The 25996-nt window shown below is 36.5% G+C and overlaps 2 protein-coding genes across 3 annotated transcripts in view; one reads left to right on the top strand and one right to left on the bottom strand.

Annotated features, from left to right (window-relative positions):
* Positions 1–25996, top strand: part of LOC137392890 (ankyrin repeat and fibronectin type-III domain-containing protein 1-like) — a 199045-nt gene that overhangs the window by 103106 nt on the left and 69943 nt on the right. The gene's annotated exons all lie outside the window — the stretch shown is intronic.
* Positions 10171–19744, bottom strand: LOC137394665 (F-box/WD repeat-containing protein sel-10-like). Its single transcript, XM_068081424.1, has 7 exons — positions 19588–19744; positions 16355–16533; positions 13720–13842; positions 13281–13432; positions 12494–12638; positions 12206–12365; positions 10171–10626 (listed from the first exon to the last, which is right to left on the bottom strand). The coding sequence occupies exons 1-7, from the start codon at positions 19732–19734 to the stop codon at positions 10567–10569; spliced, it is 966 nt and encodes a 321-aa protein (XP_067937525.1). The 5' UTR covers positions 19735–19744; the 3' UTR covers positions 10171–10566.

The raw sequence follows: 25996 nt of genomic DNA, 5'->3' as shown, positions 1-25996 counted from the left end.
TGGACAGCTTCTTACATATCTATTAAGGACTTATTACATGCCTACTTATTATATAGAAATGACAGTTGTATTCAAGAATTGGCACAACAACTGCTTTCTAAGCAATGAGCTTAGTATGACAGGAAGTGCTAAAAAGACTTCTTATCAAGCCCAAGGTCTTGTTACCTTTCTTAGCAAATTTTGACACTTGCTCAAGCCATTTGTAATTATTTTTTATAGAGAAGCCCAAGTATCTTACACTGTTGGGTTGAGGGTTAAGAGTGCTATTTAGCTCTGAAGTAAAACTGGGAAAGTCCTTCCCAACCTTCATATGAACACATTTAGTAGGATTAAAAGTCATCCTTCATTAGACAAACGATTCATACAGTGCCGTTACGTTCTATATGTGAAATCTATGCCTCATAAAATCATCTACATAAAGTGAGCAGAATGTACTCTTTACAGCCAGGGGGTGTGTCATGCGCAAAAATCAAAAACAGCGGAGTCAGAACCAATCTCTGCGGAAACCCCAGAGGGGATGGCAAACAACTCCGACCTCATGCCATTAACGGTAACAAATGAAGTTAGGTTCCTCAACCACATCTCAACCCACTGTACTACATGAACATCTAATCCATAAGCCTTTATTTTACTGACAAGTAGATGATGAGGCACCTAATCAAAGGCCTTGGCAAAGTAAAAGAAAAGATGATAAGCCTTTCGCACGGCTAGAGCCTATAACATCAACAAGTTGAGTTGTGGTGCTATACCATCTGCAGAAACCATGTTGGCTATTATTTATCCGATTGAAACGGTCTAAATGTTGCCAGATGCAACCAACTATGACATACTTAATCATTTTAAAGATAACAGAAATAAGACTAACAGGTCTGTAGTTATTAGGAAGATCTCTTCTTCTCTAAATATGGGAACAACATTAGCTGTTTGCCAGTCATCAATAACGTATCTTTGGTCTAAACAGGCTTGCATTATAAGTGTAAGGCAAGGTATGAAATCTTTTATTTAACTTTCGAATGCTTTCAAACAGTACGGCAATGTATTTTCAGGGCCATGAGCCTTCTGGATGTCTAATAAGTTGATTAGGTTGCCAATTCCTACCTCTGTTATTATGTTGTCCATTTTTCCCGAGGGGGCATATGTAAAGAAAGACTAGGTATTGGATTTATGTTTTTATTATACACTCATGAGAAACAAGTTGCAAAAGTATTGACAGTATCCTTTGTAAAAGTATTATCTAGGCATCCAATATTGCTTGTTTCACCTCGTGAGTTGGTCAAACAAGTGTAACAACTAGTTTGGTCAAATCAGGTATTAAGGAAATTAAAAAGTGCTAATGCCTTTTCATGTTTTTTCCTGTAGCATCATTGACTGCATTTTTCACCTTGGTTTGCAGGTTATTAGAACTTTCTACCGAGAACTGCCTTGCTGTTTCATACAAGCTTTCTTTTTTTGATTAAGGCGTAAAAGAGACTGTGTCATTCAAGGTTTCTCTTTTGGGACTGATAACAGTGTAGGGACATATTTTGACATGGAGTATAGGGTAGTGCTTTTAAACAGGTCTCACATTTTATCTGCTGATTAATTATTAGTACTCAGTTCTTCGAATATATCCAAGAATAAAATGTCAGTTTCCCAACAGCTCGTCTTTTTTAAACTGGATTTCACCTTGCTAGGATCTGGGATATTTTTAGGTGTAATTGCACTGGGTAAATTTCAATTAAGATCATATCATGGTCTGACAACTCTGGTAGCAGTGTATTTGAAGTTTATTTTTCCAAAAGCTTTGATCCCATGAACACTAAATCTAGTGTATTGCTTTTATAATGAGTAGAGCCAAAAACCAGGCGAGTTAGACAAGAGGACTCAAAAATATCGGTGGCCTCCCAGCGAAAATGTTTCCCTTTGGAGAAATACTTAACCATCTCTGACCCACTAGACCAATTAATATCAGGAAGAATAAAATCACCAACTGTTATGATGGGAAACTTGGGAGTCCCTAACTTGGAAGAAGCTCAAAAGATTATCTAAGTGATTCTCACTGGGTGTTCTGTAGTAAGTGATGAGGTCAAAAGCCACCAGTGAAAAGACAGAAACTGTTGATATGAGTAATACCCTAGGCTTTTGATGTTGTTTATTATTAGTACTAACCGATGAGGAGTTATAAAAAGCCGCAAGGACACCATTACCACATTGTTTGCGGTCATTTCTGTGTATTGTATAAGCTGCATCAAGGAGCTCATCATTATCGAATGTTGAATCAATGTTGTTTCAACAATGCAGATAAGTTCTGGCCTGTTTACATCTATCTGTGCCTTTATCAAGTTCAATTTTTTAATATAGAGGTGCTGTTGAAGTGAAAACCCTTAAGAAAATCTAATTGTTTATCTTCACAACCTTCCCCTAAAAACCTTGTATTAGAGGTCTAAATTTTTCAGACTAGTCTTTTTAGACTTGGTTTGCAATTGAAAATCCGCCTCTCAACTTTAGTCAGGTCGGGTTCAACAAAAACTTCCCAAAATTTTTGACTGTTTATGCGTTTCAAAATCTCCTACTTTTGCTGTCGGGATTCTGTACTTAATCTCAACGATGTTGGGCCTTGCTCACCCCTCAGTATCAGCCTTCATTTTTTCTACCCTACCCAACCTGTGCATGTCATTCTGGCTTACGGCGACGTCGATGTGACAGTCCTTCATTATGTTCCGAAGTTTTTAAACTGAATCCTATTTTGATTTACCTTCAGAAATATCAAGTATAATACTGTATTTTCTCTGATATGTCTTTGCTCTCGTTCAGTCTGTTTCACTGATCTCTTACCAGCCTCTACTAAAGCTAATGAATCCACCTCAATGTTTTCAACAGCGTTTGCATATGATTTCTTTATAGCCTCCAACTCAAGTTCAAGACTGGTTGATACCATGGCTTCTAAATTGTTGACACTTTTTTAATTTGATCCAGTTGCCGATCGCTCTGGACCCGGCTACAAGTCTTGCAAAACCACCTACCACCCTTCGACTCTAGACGAGATAAACTCTGCCTCTTCCTTATTCAGCTCAGCACACTTTAGATGAAACCAATAAGAACATAAGTCACATGATATTGAGCTATCCCCTCAGTTCTTTAACTGACCTATGCATTTTCCATGAAAATATTTTACTTGATTATTAGGCCTGAAGAGGACAAACATACCTGCCAACTCTCACGCATTGGGCGTGAGACTCACGCAATCACCCCAAAGAAAAAATGAAAATGCGTGAGAAATGCGTGAGATTTTTGCCCCAACGTCCACAATTTTATATATACTATCATTGATACATCAATTGCCCCAAAACCAAATCTCACACATTGCCCCACTCTTGGGTTGGCAGGTCTGAGGACAAAGGTGACATGACAGTTTGTGAAGGTGTACCTGATCTCAGCCTTCTCTATTCACCACTACTAATACTGCCAGAGTTTAAATTACCATCGTTGCCTCCTGCCATTTGGAACAAAATAAACAAGTTGTCAGATACCTTTGAGCCACTCAAAACTAAAAACCTAAACGTAAAAAAGGAGGGACTTTGAAGGCAAAAATAAAACAAAAATATGTCTCACCCACTCTCTGTAAAGCTAATAACAGCAAAATTAAACTATTTATTTTAAAACTAAAGTAAGAAACTGCAGGGACTTTAAACAAAAAACTACCATAAAATCTACTACTCAGTATCTATAAAACATAGGCCTACCCAGCAACGCCTGATGCGGCCGAGTTCCTTAGCGCCGATAAATCAGGTTAGTATGTTTGGTTAGTATAAAACAATGCAGTAAGAACAAGATAAGATAGGTATAGAAAGATATCTAACAGTTATAAGAGAGCTTCCAAAGATGCCTGTCTCGCACAATCTCTACTAAGCTACTCTTGTATTTACAACAATTAATCACAAGTGTTACTAAGCCATTGACTAAAATACGTAGTACACGAATATGGTTTCCGGTTTCCGGTTTCCGGTTTTGAATGAGCTAGGCGCAAAAAAATTCCTCTCTTCAAATCTTGATGATAAATCCACGAAAGAGTCCAATTTTCTATATACCTTTCTTCTTTCTTTCTTTTATATTTGTACATTTCTAATTTCTATACACTAACATAACACAACAGCAGGTATTTAAGCAGCTCGGCCGCCTCAGGCGCTGCTGTGGCTAGTTCGTTCGGTTGGAGTGCTTGCATTGTTTTGTTTTGTGTCTTTTTTTTTTTTTTTTTGGTTAATTGAGTAGGTACTGGCCAGTACATTCTTTTGTAATGTCAACTCCAGGAAGTTTAGGAAGAAATTCTAGTACTAGCAGCCAAAAGGGAGATAGATCTAGATCTGGCTCTAGCAGTAATAAAGTTAATGCTCACACATGTGGGAAATGCGAGAAGTTAGTATTGGATGAAGGAATTGAATGTGAAATTTGTACAACATGGTTTCACTATCCATGCAGCAAGTTTAAAAAAGAGGCAATTAAATTCTTGGCAATCCCCGGAGTGCATTGGTACTGCCACAAATGTGACCACCCCAATGTTAAAACAATTGAATCTAGACTAGAGAAGTTGGTTACTGACTCCCACCAACAAGCACCTCTAACAATGAATATGGGTGGGCTGAAAACTCTTGAGGACAATATTAGTAAATCATTATCAGAATTCAGGTCACAAATAACAGAAACACTCGAAAACAAGCTTACCACCTCACTGACCGAGCTTGGATCACAAATAATGGTGGCAAACGAAAACATAGACAAGTTGAAAAAGTCCAGCCAACACACCAACAGGGACATACCTGAACAAAAGGCCTACGGCCCCCAGGTTGAAACTGATCAATTGAAAACATTCAGCTCTTTATTGAAATCACCTATTCATTCTGAAACAACCTTATCAGGCAACCCACCACCGTCAATCAAACCCCACAATAATCGGGTGGATTTTGATCCCAATAAATGTGTAGTAGTTCATAGCTTTGAAAACAAATCTCTGGCTCTCAATCATATAGCCATCAGACACAGCATCAGCAGCATACTAGATAAGCCAATAATTATGTTTTTGAAAAAATTCGAACATGACAAAAACGACCCAAAGCTCATGATACAATTTGAAAAATCTTCTTCAGTAGACCAATTACTGGAAAAGTGGAACCCCACCACTGAAAACTGCAAAGTTAGAAGGCCCCAAAGGCCATCCCCAAGATCAGATGGAATTTGTTTTGGGGTCCCTAAAAACATTAGCGAAGACGAGTTGTTGGGATATGTTAGGCAAGAGTACCCTTCCTGTGAAAAGGTGATCAGATTTCTGACCAAAGATAAAACAACTACTGGTACTGTGAAACTAATTTTTAAAGTACCAAATGACCTAATTGAAGTCATTGATAAAGGCATATACATCCAGCAACTGTGCTTAAAACTAAATGTGGAAAAAGCAAAACCACCAAAGCCTAGGCCCCTTCAGTGCTATCAGTGCTGGGGGTATAGCCATGTAGCATCAAACTGCACTGCTAGCAAAATCTGCAGACATTGCAGTGAGAATATCACAGCAGGTGCTGACCACAAAGATTGTAGTAATCCCCCCAAGTGCTGTAACTGTGGCTCGAGGGGTCACGATGCAACGAGCCATAGTGACTGCCCCTTTTTTAACCAAATACTCAAAAGATTGACAAGTAGGGAAGCCGTCAGAGATTTACAATCATGACTCTGATTTTATGGAACAGCAACAGTATTAGGAACAAAGTCCAGTATCTGGAAACCATTGTACATGAGTATGATCCTATTTTTATAGTTCTCACCGAAACCCATTTAGACCCTCAGGTTTCGAGCAATGAACTAAAACTACCAAACTACGAAATTTTCCGCAGAGACCGCCCCACTAAAGGCGGAGGCATTTTAGTCGCTATTAAATCATTGAAAGGGGTTCAGATATTTGATTCTTTTGTGGATCCTAATGAGGAGATGCTTGTAATCAACTTGTCTGTTCACGGGTTTCGTGTTTGTGTAGTAACCTACTACCGTCCTCCGAGCTCAGCTAAGATGAGTGCACTTTTTGATTTTTTTGAGGACAGCCTGGTCAGCAATTTTGTCTTACTTGGAGATTTTAACTTTCCTGAAATCCAGTGGACCCTTGACACGCCGGCCGTCTCTCCAGGGGGTCGTGGACTTGCTAAGAGCTTTTTATCTTTTATTTTGAAAAATAACTTTTCGCAGCATGTAAACTTCCCTACCCACTCTAAAGGCAACACACTTGATCTTATTTTTACAAATTTTGATCCCTGCCCTATTTTTAAAAACGCTGATGTTGGAATGTCGGATCACACAGCACTGTGCTTTGAATTTTTTAGTTTTTTTCCACAGGTTGATCCCCCAGTTTCTCGCACTACTAAAACTCTTTTTGACTTTGGTAAGGCTCGGATGTCTGACATAAGCGAACAGACAGCCCACCTTTACAGACATCTCCAGTTTATTGAAGCTTCAAATACGACAGATTTTTTATGGGACACATTCAAGTACACTATTTTAAACGTAGCTAACTCATGCATCCCAGTACGTAAACCCAAAGGTAAAAAATTCTGGTTGTCAAGGGAAGCCAAAACAGTTTGCCGAAAAAAGAGAAGGTTTTTTCATACCTATAAAGCTTACCCTACTAGCCACAATTTAGAACAACTAAAGTCCATTGGTAATCTATCTAAACGCCTTATTAAAAGAGATTATAATAAATTTTTAGAGTCCCATATTGCTGAAAGCCTTAAGAATGGCGATTCCAAACCTCTTTTCCAGCTCATATCTAAATCTTCAAAAGGGGGAAACTGTTCAAACATTATGCAATTACATAACTGTGTGAATGACAACGATATGGCCATAAGTTTTGCTAACAATTTTAAGTCCGTATTTACTGTAGACGATGGACACGTCCCACAAGTATCATTCACTCAATCTAGTGCAGAACATGTACCCCAAATGGACATTGCTGTCAGTGAAGAGGGAGTTTTGGCCCTTCTTAATAATCTTAACCATCGTAAGGGTATGGGCCCAGACAACCTTAGTCCTGCCCTGCTCAAGTTTTTGGCTGTTGACATTGCTCCCATTTTAACGCTGATTTTTAAACACTCCCTCAACACAGGGTGTGTGCCACTTGATTGGAAACATGCCAATGTAGTCCCTGTATTCAAGAAAGGTGACAAGAAGGCCCCACTTAACTATAGGCCAATATCACTCACTAGCGTATCATCTAAGGTAATAGAACATATTATTGCTCATAACATAAGAGATTATCTCGATCAGAATAACATCCTAAGTGAAACACAGCATGGTTTTAGAAAAAAGCACAGCTGTGAATCTCAACTTATACACACCATATCAGACTTGGCAAATTTTAATAATCTTAACACTCAAGTGGATGTACTTGTTTTGGATTTTAGTAAAGCATTTGATACAGTTTCGCATGACAAATTGATCCACAAACTTAGAAGTTATGGCCTAAATGCAAATGTAGTGACTTGGATCCAGCATTGGCTCCTGGACCGCACATTCTGTGTCATAGTTAACGGTAAAAAATCTCCACCTACCCAGGTAACATCAGGTGTGCCCCAGGGGTCGGTGCTTGGACCCTTGCTTTTTCTTTTATATATCAATGACCTTCCAGAGTCTCTGAACTGTCCAAAGACATCCATACGTTTATTTGCGGATGATGCCATACTTTTTAGACCAATAGAATGTGCGTCCGACAGCCTTCTGCTACAGGACCAACTGTGCAGAGTGGCTGCATGGGCTGAGTCGTGGCAGCTGAGATTTAATGCTAATAAATGCACATCTACATCTGTGGAACCAGTTAGATTTTCACATATATACAACTATTGCGGTACATCTCTTATATCCTCGCAATCCTTTTTATACTTGGGTATACTTGTTTCTAGCACCCTCAATTTTAATGAACACATAAATCGCATCATACGTAAGGCTAACGGCACTCTTTTTATGCTTATGCGGACCCTTAAGAAAACATCTCCTAATGTCAAAAGGACAGCATACTATAGTGTGTGTCGTCCACTGCTAGAGTACGCTTCGGAAATCTGGAGTCCACATTTTGATTATAGTATACAAGATTTAGAATCCATTAACCGAAAAGCTTTTAGGTGGGCCAACAATTTAAGAAAATTTGATAGTATATCATCAGAAATGGTGAAAATGGGATGGCAAACACTTGCAGAGAGAAGACGCATCAAGGACGAAAGCACACTGCAAAAAATTTTAAGCCAGGACCTAATGGTCGATTTTAATAGATTTGTAATTAAGAACTCATCCTATTTTACTCGAGGCTCCAATATCAGACACACAATCAATGCAAGTGCAATGAAACACTCTTTTTTTAACCGTGCGATGAAATTTTAACATCTGATTCTCTTATATCTAGACCAAGCGATCTTATACTTTTATCCTTCAGACTTAGATAAATAAGTCTATGCTTATTTGTGATCTTATTTTTATGCCTAATGCACCATTTTATTTCTACAGGCCTAGCGGCCACTTGAAATATTTTACAGAGATAGATAGATAGATAGAATATAGCCATATGTAAATAATCAAACTTGGTAAGATCAACCGGCTTGTAATATATGCCACATGGTAGTGTTTGCAATAGCAGCAATCCGCTATGCTAGTGAGAATCACACGCAAAAATTCACGACTATATAAAATTTAGGACTTGATCGAGCTATCCCGATCAAGATACGTACTCGATTTCCGCATAGGCAACCGCGACAACTCTATTGTTTGTACCTCTTATCATCTTCACCTAAGCTTCGCTAGGTATAAACAGATGGAACGAGTGAATCACTCGAGCGTAACATACGGTAAACACGCGTAGAATTAGCTAACTTTTAGAATGAATTGACAATGGGGCGTATTGAGAATTTCGATCTCCGCTGACACTAAGCAAACAAAGCGATTTCATGCTGCTTTATGCGATAATTTGAATGTTACGTACTCGATTTCCGCATAGGCAACCGCGACAACTCTATTGTTTGTACCTCTTATCATCTTCACCTAAGCTTCGCTAGGTATAAACAGATGGAACAAGTGAATCACTCGAGCGTAACATCGGTAAACACACGTAGAATTGGCTAACTTTTAGAATGAATTGACAATGGGGCGTATTGAGAATTTCGATCTCCGCTGACACTAAGCAAACAAAGCGATTTCATGCTGTTTTATGCGATAATTTGAATGTTTTAACTTCAAAGCTAATAGCCTAATACTACAAGCTGTTCAACTGTTCATCATTCCATGCAATCAAGACAGAATGAGCCGTATAGTTTTAATGCAATACAATAAATACACACAATTGCTTGCACAATTCCAAGGGCCATCAAATGGGCCTTATGATGCCCTTATCTCAATAGCATATGCAGAGCTAGTTATTGAGAGTTGCCTTTTCTTTCCGCACTAGTCAAACTGACATAGGGTATATACCGGCACACTGATTTTTATCTCCTGAATTCAGTTACAGTGGCTCTTGTTCAAAAAAACTGGGTTAATAAAGATTTCAATGTAGTCTCACTGATGGTAAAATAAATATGCTAATTTGGGCTTATTCAGCCTGTGATTATGGTGCAGACCTTTTTTCCAACCTGTTCCATAAAGAAACAGAACTGCTAAACTAAATGCACTGTCGCAAAGATAAATATTCTGATGATTGCTGTAATGCTTGAACAAGATCAAATACTTTTGTATAGTATTTTATGGCTTGTTAGTAGTCACCGTGCCATAGATAAACCCTCTTTCATAACTTCATAGATAGCACAGAGTCTGTGTTCTTAGAGCTGGCAGCTTCTAGCATTCCAAGACCCTAGCTTGAACAGTTATTTGAAGCCACCCACTGATTTGTACGCTGTTACACAATGTTATTGTGGCTTGCAGCAAGTTAATGAAGGCTTCATTTGATGCAGAAATACAGTAGCAAGAATACTGAATCAGGTCCTCCAACAGCACCAACAAAATCCCTGGTATTTACAAATAAATGTGCGACAAGATGTCGCGCATTCATTAGCTTATTTTAAAAAGTCGCTAGGTGTCTTCTGCACTACAAAAAAAAACACTAATGCCCTGCGTTACTAGCCCTGTTGGTTTTCCTCAAGGAGTCATAAAGAATCATAAAGTTATAAGGTGACAGTGAACTTATTTATTTAATTTATGATAATATATAAGATTAAATCAAACAAATAATATAGCATACTATGAGTACTAAATGCATCAAATGTTGGTGTGTCTTTATCACAGAATCTCGCAATCAATCAAAGAAAAGTAATATTTAAATAAAATAAATATATATACTAAAAAAAGATAAATTGAGCAACACTTTATAATAAAATTGGGTCAGCTGCAACTTAGTAATGCATTTCTTGTAAGATACATCAGTATTTTCACTCCAGACTATTTGGGATGGACATACAACCCTGCTGGAGTAAAATAATGGAGGGGGACAATAACAATTGTTTCAGAGAGAGTTACATTCTGCACTTAAACGTTAAACAGGTTTTTTTGTGTCACCACTGCCTGACTCCTCAGCCACTATCATTCATAGCCTTCAGAGCGCCTGCGTCTCCTATCAGTCTCTGCCTCCCCCTTGGGCTCCTGTTTACAACAAAGTGTGACTAAGATGTGCAGGTGCTCTCATATATTACATACAGATGATGGACATATAGTAAATGCTTACAGCTAGAGTAAGTTCTACTTACAGACAATATGAATGTATCGATAGACAAATTATCCTTGAATGCTATTGTGACAAGTAGCCCAGGTCATCACAGCTGTATTAAAAGTCTATTGAAATATTGTATAAATCTTGATTGAATCCTCGTAATAGACACTATACTAGTAGAAATTCCACTGTCATACAGCCCATGACCAAAGAGATATTGGAAAAAAAGAACGGGTACTGATGGTTGAGAAATGCAATATTAGCAGTCAAATGGCACTGCAGTGCAATAGGATAACTGCAATGGTAGCTGTAAAGTACTGGGTGTTATTATATACATCAAATAGCAATAATGAAAGGAAAAGTTATATGTTTATATTTCTCCCCCTGCAATAGGAGAAATGCAACATTGGCCAATATTAAAAGTAAAATGCACTGATATTATTAGAATAACCAATATTATTAATATAGTAATAATATAAAACCAATGCACAATTTTGTTTACATTTCAAAATGTCATAGCTAACAATATCAAGAAGCTGTGATATTTATATAGATTTTAATAAAATCTGCACTGCGTAGTCATTGTTCTGTAGTCATCCAAACTTATAATTAATTATTGTAATAATCTCATAAGGATCGTTCGAAAAAAAAATCATCGGTATTTCCTTTACTTACACTGCGTTGGACATCAGTTAGAATACCAAAGCACTCAAGAGGTTCTAACATGTCAGTTACTTTGAAATCGGCAAAAATGAAACTTTCATGAAATGATTTCAGTACTCCTACGTTAGTAACAGAAACCTTCGGCAATTCGACAATGCTATAGACTGGTGAAATGTGCACATTAATTTTCCGTGAAATGCGCACGGCTTGATCGTTCTATTCTCTGTCGCTCGGCGTTTCAATTTCCGGTCTTAACTTTTATTAATCCAAGCTTGTCATGCGTTTTGTGAAGAATTTCAGCCAAATTAATTTGTCTATTTGTGTATAATCCGTTCAGATGGGTAAGTTTTAAGATAATTTCGACAATTTACAAAGACTTGGTAATATATTTGAATAGGTTTATATGTGTTTTGTATCGTTATTATACTTTGCCGACTTTACAAAACGATGGTTAAATTTGTTGATGAGATTTTAAAACGAGGGTTGCGACTTTGTCAATGAAGAATTTCCGTAAGTTGTGTGCACATGCATTTATCATAAAAACTCCCAAACTTCGCATCCGCTCGTTTGGTCGTGGGAAAATGTCAGTAGCGGTTTCATCCATAAGTAAAACATCCTAATTTTCATCAAAACCTGTAACTGTTCGGTAACAAGCTCAGTTATAAAAATACTGGTGGTCAGAATAACTATTGGCGTTTGAGGGCGTGTCTAATGATTCATTATAATTAGACTTAGAAAGAACCCATTTGTCTCCTGATTAGCTATTTGAATGATTAGTGCTATCAACTATACTAAAAATAATGGGAACTGATTAGCTGAAATGAAGAACATTTTGGCCAATCGACTTACTCGTTTCTTAGTTTGCTTCCATTCATTCCATATTCTGATAGTTTTGTCCCATGAGCAAGAGACATACTGTCCACGCTCGGGAATGTGCACTACGTCCCGCACTGAGTCTGTGTGCCCAACATTGGTCTGCATTAACCGAAACTTCTGGCTGTCATAAACCCTGACAATAGATCAAGTCCAAGCTGTAGATCTAGAACAAGTCTATCAAGGGAATGCGATGTAAAGTAGTGATGATGGCATGAATATATTATCCCAGCATGCATCAGATGAATTGCAATAACTACATACTTGATGATGTTTTGAAGGCCAGCAATTATTGCGCCATTGGCTGAGTCGATGCAGAGACAGGTGACCGCTGACTTTTCTGACAGAGTCTGCAGGAGGTCATTCATTCCTTGACCAGACCAAACCTTTATTGTCCCATCATCAGAGCCTTCAAAATAACATCCACATGCATTTACATGTCTGAGAAGCAATAACATTTTATTTGACAACAGCTATATCTGCTTTTTAGTGTTTATACCTGTATGTCATAACTTTTATATATACCTGCATAATTGTTACAACATTAAAGTGGATTAAACTAGATTATTAATAATATTACCCATTAAATGGACACATGTGCTTTCTATGTAATCCTAGGTTTCACTTGAAAACTGAAGCTTATACTTATGCTACTGGTATATGTTTTACTCAGCATGTATAAATAGGACTTGCTAAATATTTGTTGAATGTACACTCAGTCTAGATTGAATAAAGGTTCATATATGAGAATACAACGACCTTGATGGTTCTGTAGCTATTTGTGTGCTATAGCTACCGTATATACCTAAAACCCCCTTTCCTCTTAACTTGGTTCCATATAGCTACTGTATCTAAATGAAACCCACTACCTCTTAACTTGGTTTGATATAGCTACCATATATACCTGAATCTCCCCGCCTCTTACCATGGTTCCATATAGCTACCATATAAACCGGAAACCCATTGCCTCTTAACTTGGTTACATACAGCTACCATATCTAAATGAAACCCACTACCTCTTAACATGGTTCCATATAGCTACCATATATACCTGAAACCCACTGCCTCTTAACTTGGTTCCATCGGAGCGCAGTTATCTCCCCATCATGCTGCAAGGTGTTTAGAAGAGGCATCTGAGAACCATCTGGTGAAAAGGTCCTAATATAGACCATATGGTCACTTGAACCATATGCAATCTCATTTCTAAAATTATCAGCAAATATTGTATACTTTACGACTGATACCTCAGCTGGTTCTAACCAGCTTGTGGCCTAATTGTTTCCAGTATTAACCCTCTTACAAGTGTGAAGTAATATCAGCATAATACCACAAGATACACATAATTGCACTCAAATTAATGAAAGATGCAGGTATGTTCTTGAGCAACCAAACAGTACTAATTTATGGATGAAGACTTTAACATGAACATTTACATGAAATATGTTAGAAGCTTTTAGTTAAAAGCTCAGAATTTGTCTAATGAGACTCACTGCTCAGGGTTGTACTGCATGCAAGTAATCACACCATCAGCTGCCCATTCAGAGGTCTTTGTCTCTTCATCAGCCTTGGCTTCAGGTATGAGCGATGTTCGGTCTTTGTACATACTGTGCAAGCTATGACAGGAACATACAGTTTCTATACTTACGGTGTGATGTGTAATCGAAACATACAATCCTTATACTTTTGGTGCAAGCTATGGCAAGAACATACAGTCTCTATATTTATGGTGTGATGTGTAATCGAAACATGCAATCCTTATACTTTTGGTGCAAGTTATAATTAAAAGATGCAGTGTTGAAACTTACTATTTTAAGCTACAATTGAAATACATTTTATCCATATATGTTATATATAATTATGTATATATCTGTATATCAGAAACACACAATATATACCGTAAATTCCAGCATACAAGTCAACCCATTGTATAAGTCGAGGTCTGAAGTTTGGTTTAAAAATTCCGGTTTTGACACATACCTGCCTTACAAGTCAACCTCAAGTTAATCATTTGATTGCTAATAGTACAGTCAGCATTAGAGGCAGGCGATGCATACCTGAGAAAATGGTATTAAAACTGTCATCAGCAAAAATGCTCATGTTTTTTGTTCCGTCGACAATAGGTACAACAATTACCAGAAGAACGAAATACGACAGTTCTAGGGAAAACCACAAGGCACGAAAACAATACTTCACCATCGTGATGGCCTGCCTCGTCAATAGAACGAAACTGCCACCTTTGATAATTTGTACGTTTTTTTAATAAAAAAGCATTGCCGCATCCAGGAGAGAATCTTAGTGATAATAATTTGAACGATGAGGAATGGGACTTTGTGTTTGATCTATCTCATATTCAGTAGGATTACTAATATTTTACTATTTTATAAATAAATCCCTATATGTTTTATCATGTAGTTTTGATTTGCTATATATTTTCAAATCAAATTTCACTAGAATCTGTGTCATAAAAATGTGACCGCCCTATAAGTTGATGATGGATTTTAAGCTTAAAATTTGGTGTCAAATTTTCAGATATTAGGATATGCCTGGTAATAATACACTCTATACTTCTTACAAGAATATACAGAGGCTAAAACTGCTGTACAAGCTGAAGCAAGAATATACAGTTACTATATTAACTTGAATATATTACACATTGAGACTATCTGTATCTATTGAAGAGAGAAAGAACAATAGCAGTTGTAGAAGTTATATGCCTGAACTACTCGGTGTTTTATCATATAAAACAGAACTTTAAATACCCCATTCATCAGTTCCATTTTTTAGTGCTATTGAACAATCTTGAACAATAGTTGAACAATCTACAAAAGGCTTGTGGAAGTTATCTTTCCTTAGCGGTCTTGGCATAGCCTTCATTTGGTAGAGCATGCAAAAGTGTACAAGAAAGTTTGCAAGTAATACACCCCACCTTCTGTTAGAATCTTTTGTTAACCACTACTGGTTAGGTAGAAGAGTAAGAGAACGTACTTCTAAATAGTGAAAAGGGAAAGTTCCAAGGGAACGTTGTGAGGCATGAGAAATGGTTGGAGAAAGATAATGTTAAGCTATAATAATAATAATAATAAATATGATAGATCTTTCCTGACGAACAGATTGAGTGAATCTGCCATCACTCATGCAAGCTACCCAATTTGTGGTTGTGCTTTGCTAGGATTTTATCAAAATGGGAAATGAAACAAATGAACCCAAAGTCTGGCTTCAATTTTTGAAAAAACAGACTTATTTGCAAAAAGAAAACCTGATAAATTGACAAACTGATCAGCTGTTGAAGATTGCATAAAAACGACAATATAGACAGCACAACAAAAAGAAATGTAATAAATTAATAGTGATAAATAAATAATTATAAATAAATATTACTTTAATACTATAATATTATGATATGTTACAAATAATATATATTAGTTCTATTTATGTATAAATATTTTATATCAATATAGTTATTATATATTTGTATATATTATATCATTATATATAATTATATTTATATCACTTATAGATAATTTAATATTATATACATTAATATACATAATAATATAATATAATGATAAATTAATACTAAAATATAAAATACATTGGTGTTAATAATGATAGAACTCTTCCAGCTCTCAAGTTACTACTATACAGTTGGTAGAGTGGGGAGACTGTAGAGGACTACCTTAATTATTTTGCCAATTTTACAAAATACAAAAACTACAGTTTAACAAGTTTCATGCAGAAATGGGAAAGGAAAATTGTGACACACAAGAGAAGATAAACAATATTACCTCGGCATACCCCTAAAATCAGTTGTACATTAGTAGATGTACAAATAATTATCTTTACAAAAATATACGAAATGTTCTCTTTAACAAGCAGTACCTATATTCAACTTTACAGCTGACAGAAGGAAATATGTCAAAACAATACTCACTGGCTAAGCGGTGTAAACAGACTATTTCTATATTGTCCTTTTCTTATTACCGACATCAACAAAAACCAAATTCTATTGAACTTATTGAACATTGGGAATTTGGTTGTTGCACAACTTACAGATGTAAAGGAGGGGAACACAACTCCTGAATAGAACAAGGGTCATCAAAAATTTAAAACCTAGCTTCAGCCTACCTTCCATCATCCAAATTCCAGATGCATAGCCTGTGATCCCATCCACCACTAACTAGGAATGTATTGTCAAAGCCATAAGCTTTGTGCACAACACACATAGAGGTGACACAACTTCTGTGCTCAGTTAAAATGTACTTGCAAATGAATCCCGCAACTCTATTGCTGACCGATTCTTCCTCCTACAAACGCGAGATAATCTTAGTCAGCGTGTTTAAGGAAGATAGAAAATAGAGGGTTGTGGTTATAGGCACCCTAAGATCTCTTACAATATTCTCAGACAATGATTTAATTCTTTAAAACTTATCTCAACTCGCTAAAGGGATCTGAGAGTTAATATTTTTATACATAACACTGATCTGTTTTCTTCTACTTAGCGATGAAAAACGTTTCAAAATAGCTAAGTTGTTCAATGGAATGACAGCAATCAGCCGACCAGAAAAACTTGTGTTGTGTCATTCATCAAACAGTTTAATACATGACGATATCTTGTTGATGTTCAGAGTTACAGTATGAATTTCTTTTCAAATTGTTACTAAAATTCAAAGAAGGCATCTAAAAAAAGTAAAACTTCTAAAAACTGTTTGATTAGAGACACACCTGAGAGCTTGCAAACTGACATCCGTGTTATCAACAAACTTCTGCACCAACATTCACAGATAAAATACTGAATCAGGATAAGCTCTAGCGGTAGCAAGCCACTTCAATGGATATTTAAAAATAATTTTGTTTCAAATCTTACATGCAGCATGTTCACTACATAAGCATTTGCTGGCAATCAGAAAGTTAAAATTCTGTCTTTGGTCTAGTAAATCAATTTATGTTATCATACTTCATTAAAGCAAGATACAGTGTAAATCCCCCGGAAATAAAGTTATATATAAAAATTAAAGTATATACTGGTCTCAACACTTTTAATCGCTGAACTGTCTGCACAAAAGGGCAGCTTGACAAAATAAGCTAACTGCATGTATTTAGAAAAGATAGTTTACTGACTAAAATCATTTAAAAATTTTGGCTTTGATTTCACATGGAAAAAGAGATAAAAATTATTTGATTTAAATTGATTTGAATGTCTCAATATAAAAAGAACCATCTAAAGGGGATTAGCCACTCGGACCTTGAGAAACTCAGACTTGCTTTATCAAACAAGCACATGCTGATGAGTGCTGTGAGCCTTTATCCATCTCTACACTCACTGACTGACATGTGTCAGTTAACAATTATTGAGCGGATGTGCAAGCAGCATTGAAGGTCAAAGCATGGTGAGTTCAAGAGAGCGGTATAGTACGTAGATGTAAGTATGTGTAAGTATAAGTATATGCCCTACAATGTACAATATAATAAACCCTTTATTATATCTATGGAGCGGCTATCATGGTCATACTGATAACTGATGGCAAGTGATGGCAAGTGATGGCAAGTGATGGCAAGTGATGGCAAGTGATGGCAAGTGATGGCAAGTGATGGCAAGTGATGGCAAGTGATGGCAAGTGATGGCAAGTGATGGCAAGTGATGGCAAGTGATGGCAAGTGATGGCAAGTGATGGCAAGTGATGGCAAGTGATGGCAAGTGATGGCAAGTGATGGCAAGTGATGGCAAGTGATGGCAAGTGATGGCAAGTGATGGCAAGTGATGGCTATACAAAGTGAAGACGACGAGAAACATTTTTCAGTTCTCTGATTGGTTAATCATATTCATGGCGAGGTCTATTATTCATGTTGAGTTGTTAGTATCACCATATTTTCAACAGTATTTTAACTGGATTTACCAGATTAGGTTCATCTATAGCATGAATATCGTGCCTCATGTGGGATTCAACTAGAAAAAAACAGAATGTGGATCTTTGTTCATAAAATGACTCCTCATCCAGTTCATAAAAAGGCTAGAAAAAGAGAAGACTTTTTGATGCCGAAGTTGAGAAACTGACTTCAGATTGTGAACAGGTATAGCAGGGCTGATTAGCCGATCAGCTCACAATCAATGTTTATCAACATTCATATTTTCCTCCGGCTAGTCTTGTGTTACTTTGCCCTGCACTTTTGCTTACCAGTGGCCTACAGGAAATGCTGTCAAGGTAAGTTTAGTTTGTTGTATCCAGAGGTAACAGCATTTGAAGTATTTACATGTTTTTGCTGCTATTCTGAAATATTACAGTGTACTTCTATTTACATACCAGTGTATTTCAGCTATCTGCACATTATTTTCTTGCACTTTCTTGTACACATAGAGCACCAGTGTTTTGTACACATAGAGCACTAGTGTTTTGTACACATAGAGCACCAGTGTTTTGTACACATAGAGCACTAATGTTTTGTACACATAGAGCACCAGTGTTTTGTACATATAGAGCACCAGTGTTTTGTACATATAGAGCAACAATGTTTAGTACACATAGAGTACCAGTGTTTTGTACATAAAGAGCAGCAGTGTTTTGTACGTATAGAGCACCAGTAATCATGCATGAAACAGCAGTAATATGAACTGCTCAAATATGCTTCCGACTGCCAATACAAGTGCAATTGACAACATCGAGCTGTGATGATGACAGGATATGCCCTACATTGTACAATCTATAGCTCCACCCACACCAAAACAACTTCTGATGAACTGATGAGCTGGTAGTTGTGAGTTATGACAAGAAGGGTTTGAGGCTTCTGAACCCCAAAGAGTTGTCAGCCAATGGAAACAGGGAGACCCGCATCCTGTGCCCAGACAGACCTTATTATAGTTTAAAAGAAATTGATGGTCTAGTTCATCTGGAGTTAATTTGGTGTGAATGACACTGTGACACATAAAGCATTATGAATAAAGGGAATAGCTACAAGGTGAATCGAATATGTAGCGGGAACTTTGTTCCAATACCCTTACCACTGGTTAGTAATCCATAAGCTCAGCCTGTCTCTAGCAACATAGTCAAACAGAAAACAATGTGCTATGTGAGACTGTATCATAGCTAGCATTGCATCATTGGTAGCAACACATGGCTAGCAATGCATCATGGGTAGGAATACATGATGAGCAGCTAAGCATCATAGTTAGTACTGCATCACAAGATGCTATATGTGATGGCTAGCACTGCATCATGGGTAGCTATGAATCATGGGTATTCATCCTAAAAGCAGTTTTATCAAAGATAACCCAGTGTCTGTGTATTGTACCTGGTAAGAATTTAATCGATAGTTCTTGTAAAAGGATTAGCCAACCAAGCTATAAGTTGATGCACACAAAATACCTTGAGAAATTTGCTGGAGTCACTTTTCTGTTCAATGGTAGTCGTTCCCTCTCCCATGCTCAAGGTTCCTTTTAACAAGATCGCATATTTTGCCAATGCTGGAGTCTCATTGGCCATGGCTTCTTCTGGCTCTGAACTGAGCTTCATGTTCTGTAGGACAGCCACTGCTGAGTCATCAAACCCCCAGACGTCTACAGCAACCCAACCAAGTAAGAATGCTTTCGGATGTGCTTCACAATTGCAGCCGAATCATATTAATGTTTTGCCTGAATAACGGCAACGATGTTTCACCTGGGGAAGCAGGCAAGTGCCGATGCTTTACTAAAAATTGTGCGTGAGACCTTCATAAATAGATTCATGTTTATAAGCTACGACGACCGAACACACACTTTATAAAAATGTTTTTATTGAATTCGTTCAAGCATCATTGAAAGAGTAATTACTGTGTCGATGACATGAGGCACATATGCCAAAAAAAACAAAGACATCTATTGTAGATTAGGTAAATGATAAGCATCTATTTAGTGCTATGCATTTCAATAAACCTGAAGTTATTACCTCTATGTAAAGAACCAAAGGCACCCTTATTTAAAAGTTAACTTGTAACAAAATTCACATTACAGAAATGTGATTACAAGCTCTTGAAGGCTAAAAAACGAGCAGTTAATCGCAGCCATCATGAAAACGCCATAGTTTCGAATCGATTTATTTCGACAATGTACTCGAGCAATTTGGTTATTGTTTTGACGCGTGATGTTATCACATGAAATTAAAGGCCAATAAATGGCTCAATATAAAACTTTTTTGTAGCAGTAGTTTATGACAAACTCTTTGGGTTTTACCGAAAAGCCCGTATCAAATATAAATGCTCACTACTTTACAGTTTTGTTTCGGCCTGGTCTAATCGTCTAGTTGTTATCTGATCATGTGACCCACACTTCCTGCCAAACAGCGCAAATAATTTATGCAGCATTTATTGACTATCCCAGGTGACCAACAGGCTTGTCATGTGTATCAGAGAATAGTATGCACTTCTTTGAGCTAAGGTTGAAAAATTGAATGAGTTTTTACGATAGGTTTTGAGATATCAGTGCTCAAATGACAGCATTACAATGATGATGAAACAGACGCATAAAGACAATAGACATGGTTTTATTGAATGCGAGAAGTATATTTGTGACAATATTTCGACAAATGAAGCCATTTTATCTTGTTCAACTATGTCCCATTTGAGCCGGTTTGGAAAAAGATTCTAATCAACGGCGTTTTCGAGATGGCCGCGATTAACTGTTCGTTTTTGAGCTTTTAAAAGCTTGTAATCACATTGCCACATATTTGGCACTTACAACACGGCAGAGTAAAACGTGATGAATCGTTTGATACCAAATAACTGTAATGTGAATTTTGGCGCAAGCAAACCTTTAAGTATTTCCAGTCAACCTTAAGCGTGGCAGAGGTGTTCCGACATAACTTACATATGTTGTTATCCTCGCTGGCAGCTAGTATGATGTCCAGTTCTTCTACAAACAGTGTAGCGAGGATACTCTTGTTCTGATGACTGAAGCTTTCTTCCGCCTGCGACACCAAATAATTCAGAAGCTACGCTTACCTCTTCTTCAGATTCACTAGTTCCCTATATCTTCATGTTCTGCTTCCAAACATAACTACAGTGCACCCTCGAGATACGATGTTAATCCGTTCCACGGCTGGCATCGTATGTTGAAAAAATCGTATGTCCGGGTATAGAAACCATTGTAATTATGCAATGAAAGAAAATAGAAGGTAAAAATCGTCCAAAATTTTATAAAAATGCTGTACATATTGAAAATTAGTAACCAAATAGTATGCTAACTTTAGTAACTATAGTTACATACAGTAGCTGCACTGTATTAAGTGCACCAAGTGATTATAATCTGCAATACTGTAAAATGCAAAATTATAATCTGTTTACCAAATGCAGATCGTATGGTAAGAAGTTCGTACCTTCAAGATGTACGCATAACATAAACATTGAATTCACTTCGAATAAGTTTGGCTTGCCAAACTTACACTTTAAACTGAGTTTTAGTATGTATTTTGAACTATTTTACTGAATTCCAACTTTTTATCACGAAGTTTTATCTTTCATAAGTTTCTGTCTTCACTTTCATTATAAAATTTAGCGTGTCAGATTGAAACCTTTTTCAACCAGAATTAATAGGGCGAGCGATGCAGTTATCGAAAGCAGCCTCTCACAAGCCTGACTATTTAATGGCTACCGAAAAGAAAAATGAAATTTTATTTACCATACAGGACGTACATACCTTTGGAGTAACTTGACTTTAACTGGTACATATAGCAAATAAAGCAAAGAGGAGGCAAAAACGTATTAATGATAATTATGTTGCTGTACACTTAAAGATTAATTTAATACGTAATGAAATGGAATTTTTAGCAGGCTAAAAGTTGTCTAGTCCTGTCCAATTTTTCTTCTGGTTTACAAGAAAAAAAGCTGCTAGCTAGCGAACTTTTGTAGAAGGATCCAGAGAAGGTGCTACAGTATTTCTTCTTGTATGAAATGTGCACAAGAATCAATGTAACCGTACGTACAAAGTTTGTACGTATTTATACCGTAGAGGACAGGGCTTTAACAAGTTGCAGAAAGTAATGTGGATGCGTCAAGTAGTATCTTGAGTAGTTAGTTATATGAGTTACATACATACGATGAATTGTATTCACGTAGGAGATAACAAGCCCACCTGCAAAGACATGCTTAAACAAGGAAATAAAACATAAAATCAGAAGGAAACAAATAAAATGAATAAATATGAAAAACATGTCACACAAAAGATAAAATATTATACATGCATTGTTTTAATATACCAGTCCACATCAGTAAATTAATCACTTGAAATATTTCTGCCGATGTGGGATTCTGTATCTTATACTTCCTCGCCCTTGCTAAATGTTTGCTCATTTTGAATGCTGGTGTGTGCATGGCCTTCTAACTCCTTCGAATCTTCAGTCGTAAGGTTCTTCCTGTGCTTGCTTTAATGGAGTTCTTGTTTTGATAATAATTGCAAATACTGATTGGTTACGATCATATTCCTTGACAATGTTAATAACACGTCTGCCTGCTTCTTATTTACGACGTCCGACTTTGGTGACATAGAAATCATTTTTCCTTCGATTTGTAACGTTTGTATCGGCCTCAGAGTCCATAGCTAACAAATGAACTATAAATACTTGTAGTTGTATACGTATGCTGACTAAAAGTTTATAGTAAAATATATTATAACGCTACAGATGAATACTTGCTCTCGCTTGTGAATTTCTCACGAAATTTTCCACGCGGGTTTATAGTCCGAACCTCGACTGGTTTGAAACTCGACGAGTTTGTATATCGACAACGGTTGGCACAATCTCGACAGCAGTTTTACTATTTTACCATCAACTATTTTCATAGTAAATGAGCGATTTATGTGTAAAAGATTTATTTGCGCAAAAATATATTGTGATCGATTTGATGCAGCACTCCCCAGCTTATGTAGGCCTAACAATATTTTGCCCAACCTAAATATAGAACGAATGCTAAAACAAGTAACAATCATAAATATGGTTGACTGTTATGCTAGCAAAATGTTTTATTTGAAATCTAAACTTCAGTGAGTAGCTTCGATTTTTATTTTTTGAAATGAGGATAGAACTGCAAAAAGACATTTATTATTTGTTGAAGATTAAATTATTGTAAAACTGCATCAGCTTTTGTCGATGTTCGGACCAACCTTTGTCTAGATTCGGACCAACCTCTGTCGAGATTGGGACTTGTCTAGGTTCGGACTTGTCGATGTTGGGACTGTTTTCCCATGCGCAATTTATGCCAATGAAACGCGGCAACCAAACCTCATTACCTCGGTGATCAGGTTTGTTTATCACGTAAAATTGTAATTAAGACTTATCAGAAGATAACACGCACTCGCAGTTTTTAATTGTCACAAAAAGTAAGGGATGTGTAAGACCGCGTATTCATTAATATTTGGAGAACATCAACATAAAAATTTACGTATCAAAATGTGTAAATCTGTCTCGAGCAACAAATCTTTATTATATTTGAATCACGTAGTAATGTGTACATCAGCCAATGTTACCAAGTGTACGTTGTGTTTACTATCAATAAAACTGTTCTGTAAAAAGCCGTTATATTTCAAAAGCAGACGAGAAAACAGAAACCTGATGTAAAGTAATGCACAAAACACATAATAGTAATTGATTAATGCTAGGAGAACCACTAAGGATGTTGCACATAACAATACAGAATAATTAAAAGTATGAATGGAAATTGAAAGTAGAATAAAGTAAAAGCATTAGGCCTACAGCCAAAGTGTGTGCTATTGGTTCACAAACAAGTATATGTTAATGGAAGTGTAGGATAGCAAGCAAAAGAAGCTAGCATTGGCTATTCTTTATATCTGAACTATGTGTGCATACATATACTTCAGTAAATGTTACAACGCTTAAATGTTACAACGCTATCTATGCCTATGCATCATTGCACGATGTAGCGGTCATATTACAAAACACTTACCTCCTGTCACGGTTTGTGGAATAGATAGATGCCACCCAATGAAGCTTTATTCGTGTAAGGTATAACATATAATAATAAACAGCCACACAAAGCGTACTGGAAAATCTAATTTTGAAATATCAAAAATTGGATCTAAATTGGATATCTAAAAATATCTAGTCATTCGGCATTTAGAAAACGCAACACCTAACTAACGTACACATATCATGTGTAAATATTTCACAAGGTTAAGAAACTCACATCAAACTTAGCCGTTGTCAGTAAACACCATTAAAAGGAATTATATTTTATTACTCTGTACCGCAATATTGTCAGTACACGGCATCAATTTGCTAGATAAAGTCTACTAGATGAATAAAAGATGAGTGGCCAATCTAGATGGTATAAAGAACAGCAAGTAATTGTGTCCCCGCGTCTTTCCAAGTCTACTTTTCTAAGTCATGCATATTCTTCAACTATAAACTGCGAGAAGATCATCCTTACTCACTATTTCTGAGAATTATTTTGTGAAGCTTAGTTCAATGAAAAACAAATACAAAATTAGTGCTGGTTTATTTAAACATATGCATTTCAGTTACACGAGGCCAACTAAACTATTATAGTTTTGGTAACATACATGTGTTTTTTAGGTAATAACTTACAAAGTGTAACAGACAACTCTATGATGCGTGAAATGTATGGTGTACATGACTAACTCTCCGCTGTATTTTAGTCTTAGTGAATACTTCTGTGAAGTATTCTTGCTGTTCTCTCTGTGAAGGCGGTTACGAGTTGGAGGGTAGTCAGAGGACTCCACAATCTAGTATTGGTTTCACTTGGACACAAGACTCATGTGTCAATCAGTATGACTCTTGTCCCTGTGAGTTGATAACTTACCTTTCGCTTTTAGATCTTGATAAACTTATCAATGTTCGTGTGTTAAACTTGCTTAAAGAGCACTAATCTAGTTGGTCCTTTTTGCACACATCTTGTTCATGCTATATGCAACCAGCTGCAAGTTTTGGTTCCTTCAAAAGACACTTATTAAAAAGCAGTACGTGAATTAGCTTGTAATATATATTTGCATTATCTTGTCTTTTCGCTGTATCCTTCAAAATTCCCTTTTGACATGGGTAGCTCTTAAGGAATTCTCACCGCTTGTTACGGCATAGGAACCAAGTCATGTGACATATATCACCGCTGTCATAGGAGAAAATATGAACTTGATTATTGTACTAACTCTATTTGTCATCATTTTGCATGTTATTGTGTTGTCAATAATAATAGTTGGCAAATCGTTACTTGATTATACAACCATCACTGATAGTTTATTAGTGCAGGTAAAACAAATATTACCTGTATTCATAATTGTCCTTGGCGATTTGTATGAACACCAATATTCACATGAGGTGTAGGGCTAATAGAAGTTGTAGAAATAGTTCAGCCACTTGAGCTCGGCACATAACCTCATGAGATGAGCTTGCTTGAAGATGAACTTACACAAATTTATTTTAGTAGATTTGATCAAAAATTATCAGTATTTGTCCATAATTTACGATTTTTGTGATGTTTACGATGATCCGACTGCCAGGATGTTTCAAGATCAAAATCAACAAAACTTGATCACGGTTAAAACGCTCATAAAACAATGTGTTCAAAATGACTTTACTGATTGGTATTATCATTGCTATCCTTTGTTTTTTCGTGACGTCATTCTATCATTGTCCACCATCTTTATGGACACATTTTATCGTTAAAAACACGAAGCCTCTACAATTAATTATTGCAAACAATGCTTTTATTTGCAAATTTTTTATTTTAGTATCAAAACAACACCGAAAAATACTATTAATCAAGAGAATGATG

The sequence above is a fragment of the Watersipora subatra genome, chromosome 4 (genome assembly GCF_963576615.1).
Source record: "Watersipora subatra chromosome 4, tzWatSuba1.1, whole genome shotgun sequence".
NCBI lineage: Eukaryota > Metazoa > Bryozoa > Gymnolaemata > Cheilostomatida > Watersiporidae > Watersipora > Watersipora subatra.
This window is presented reverse-complemented; position numbering and strand designations above follow the sequence as displayed.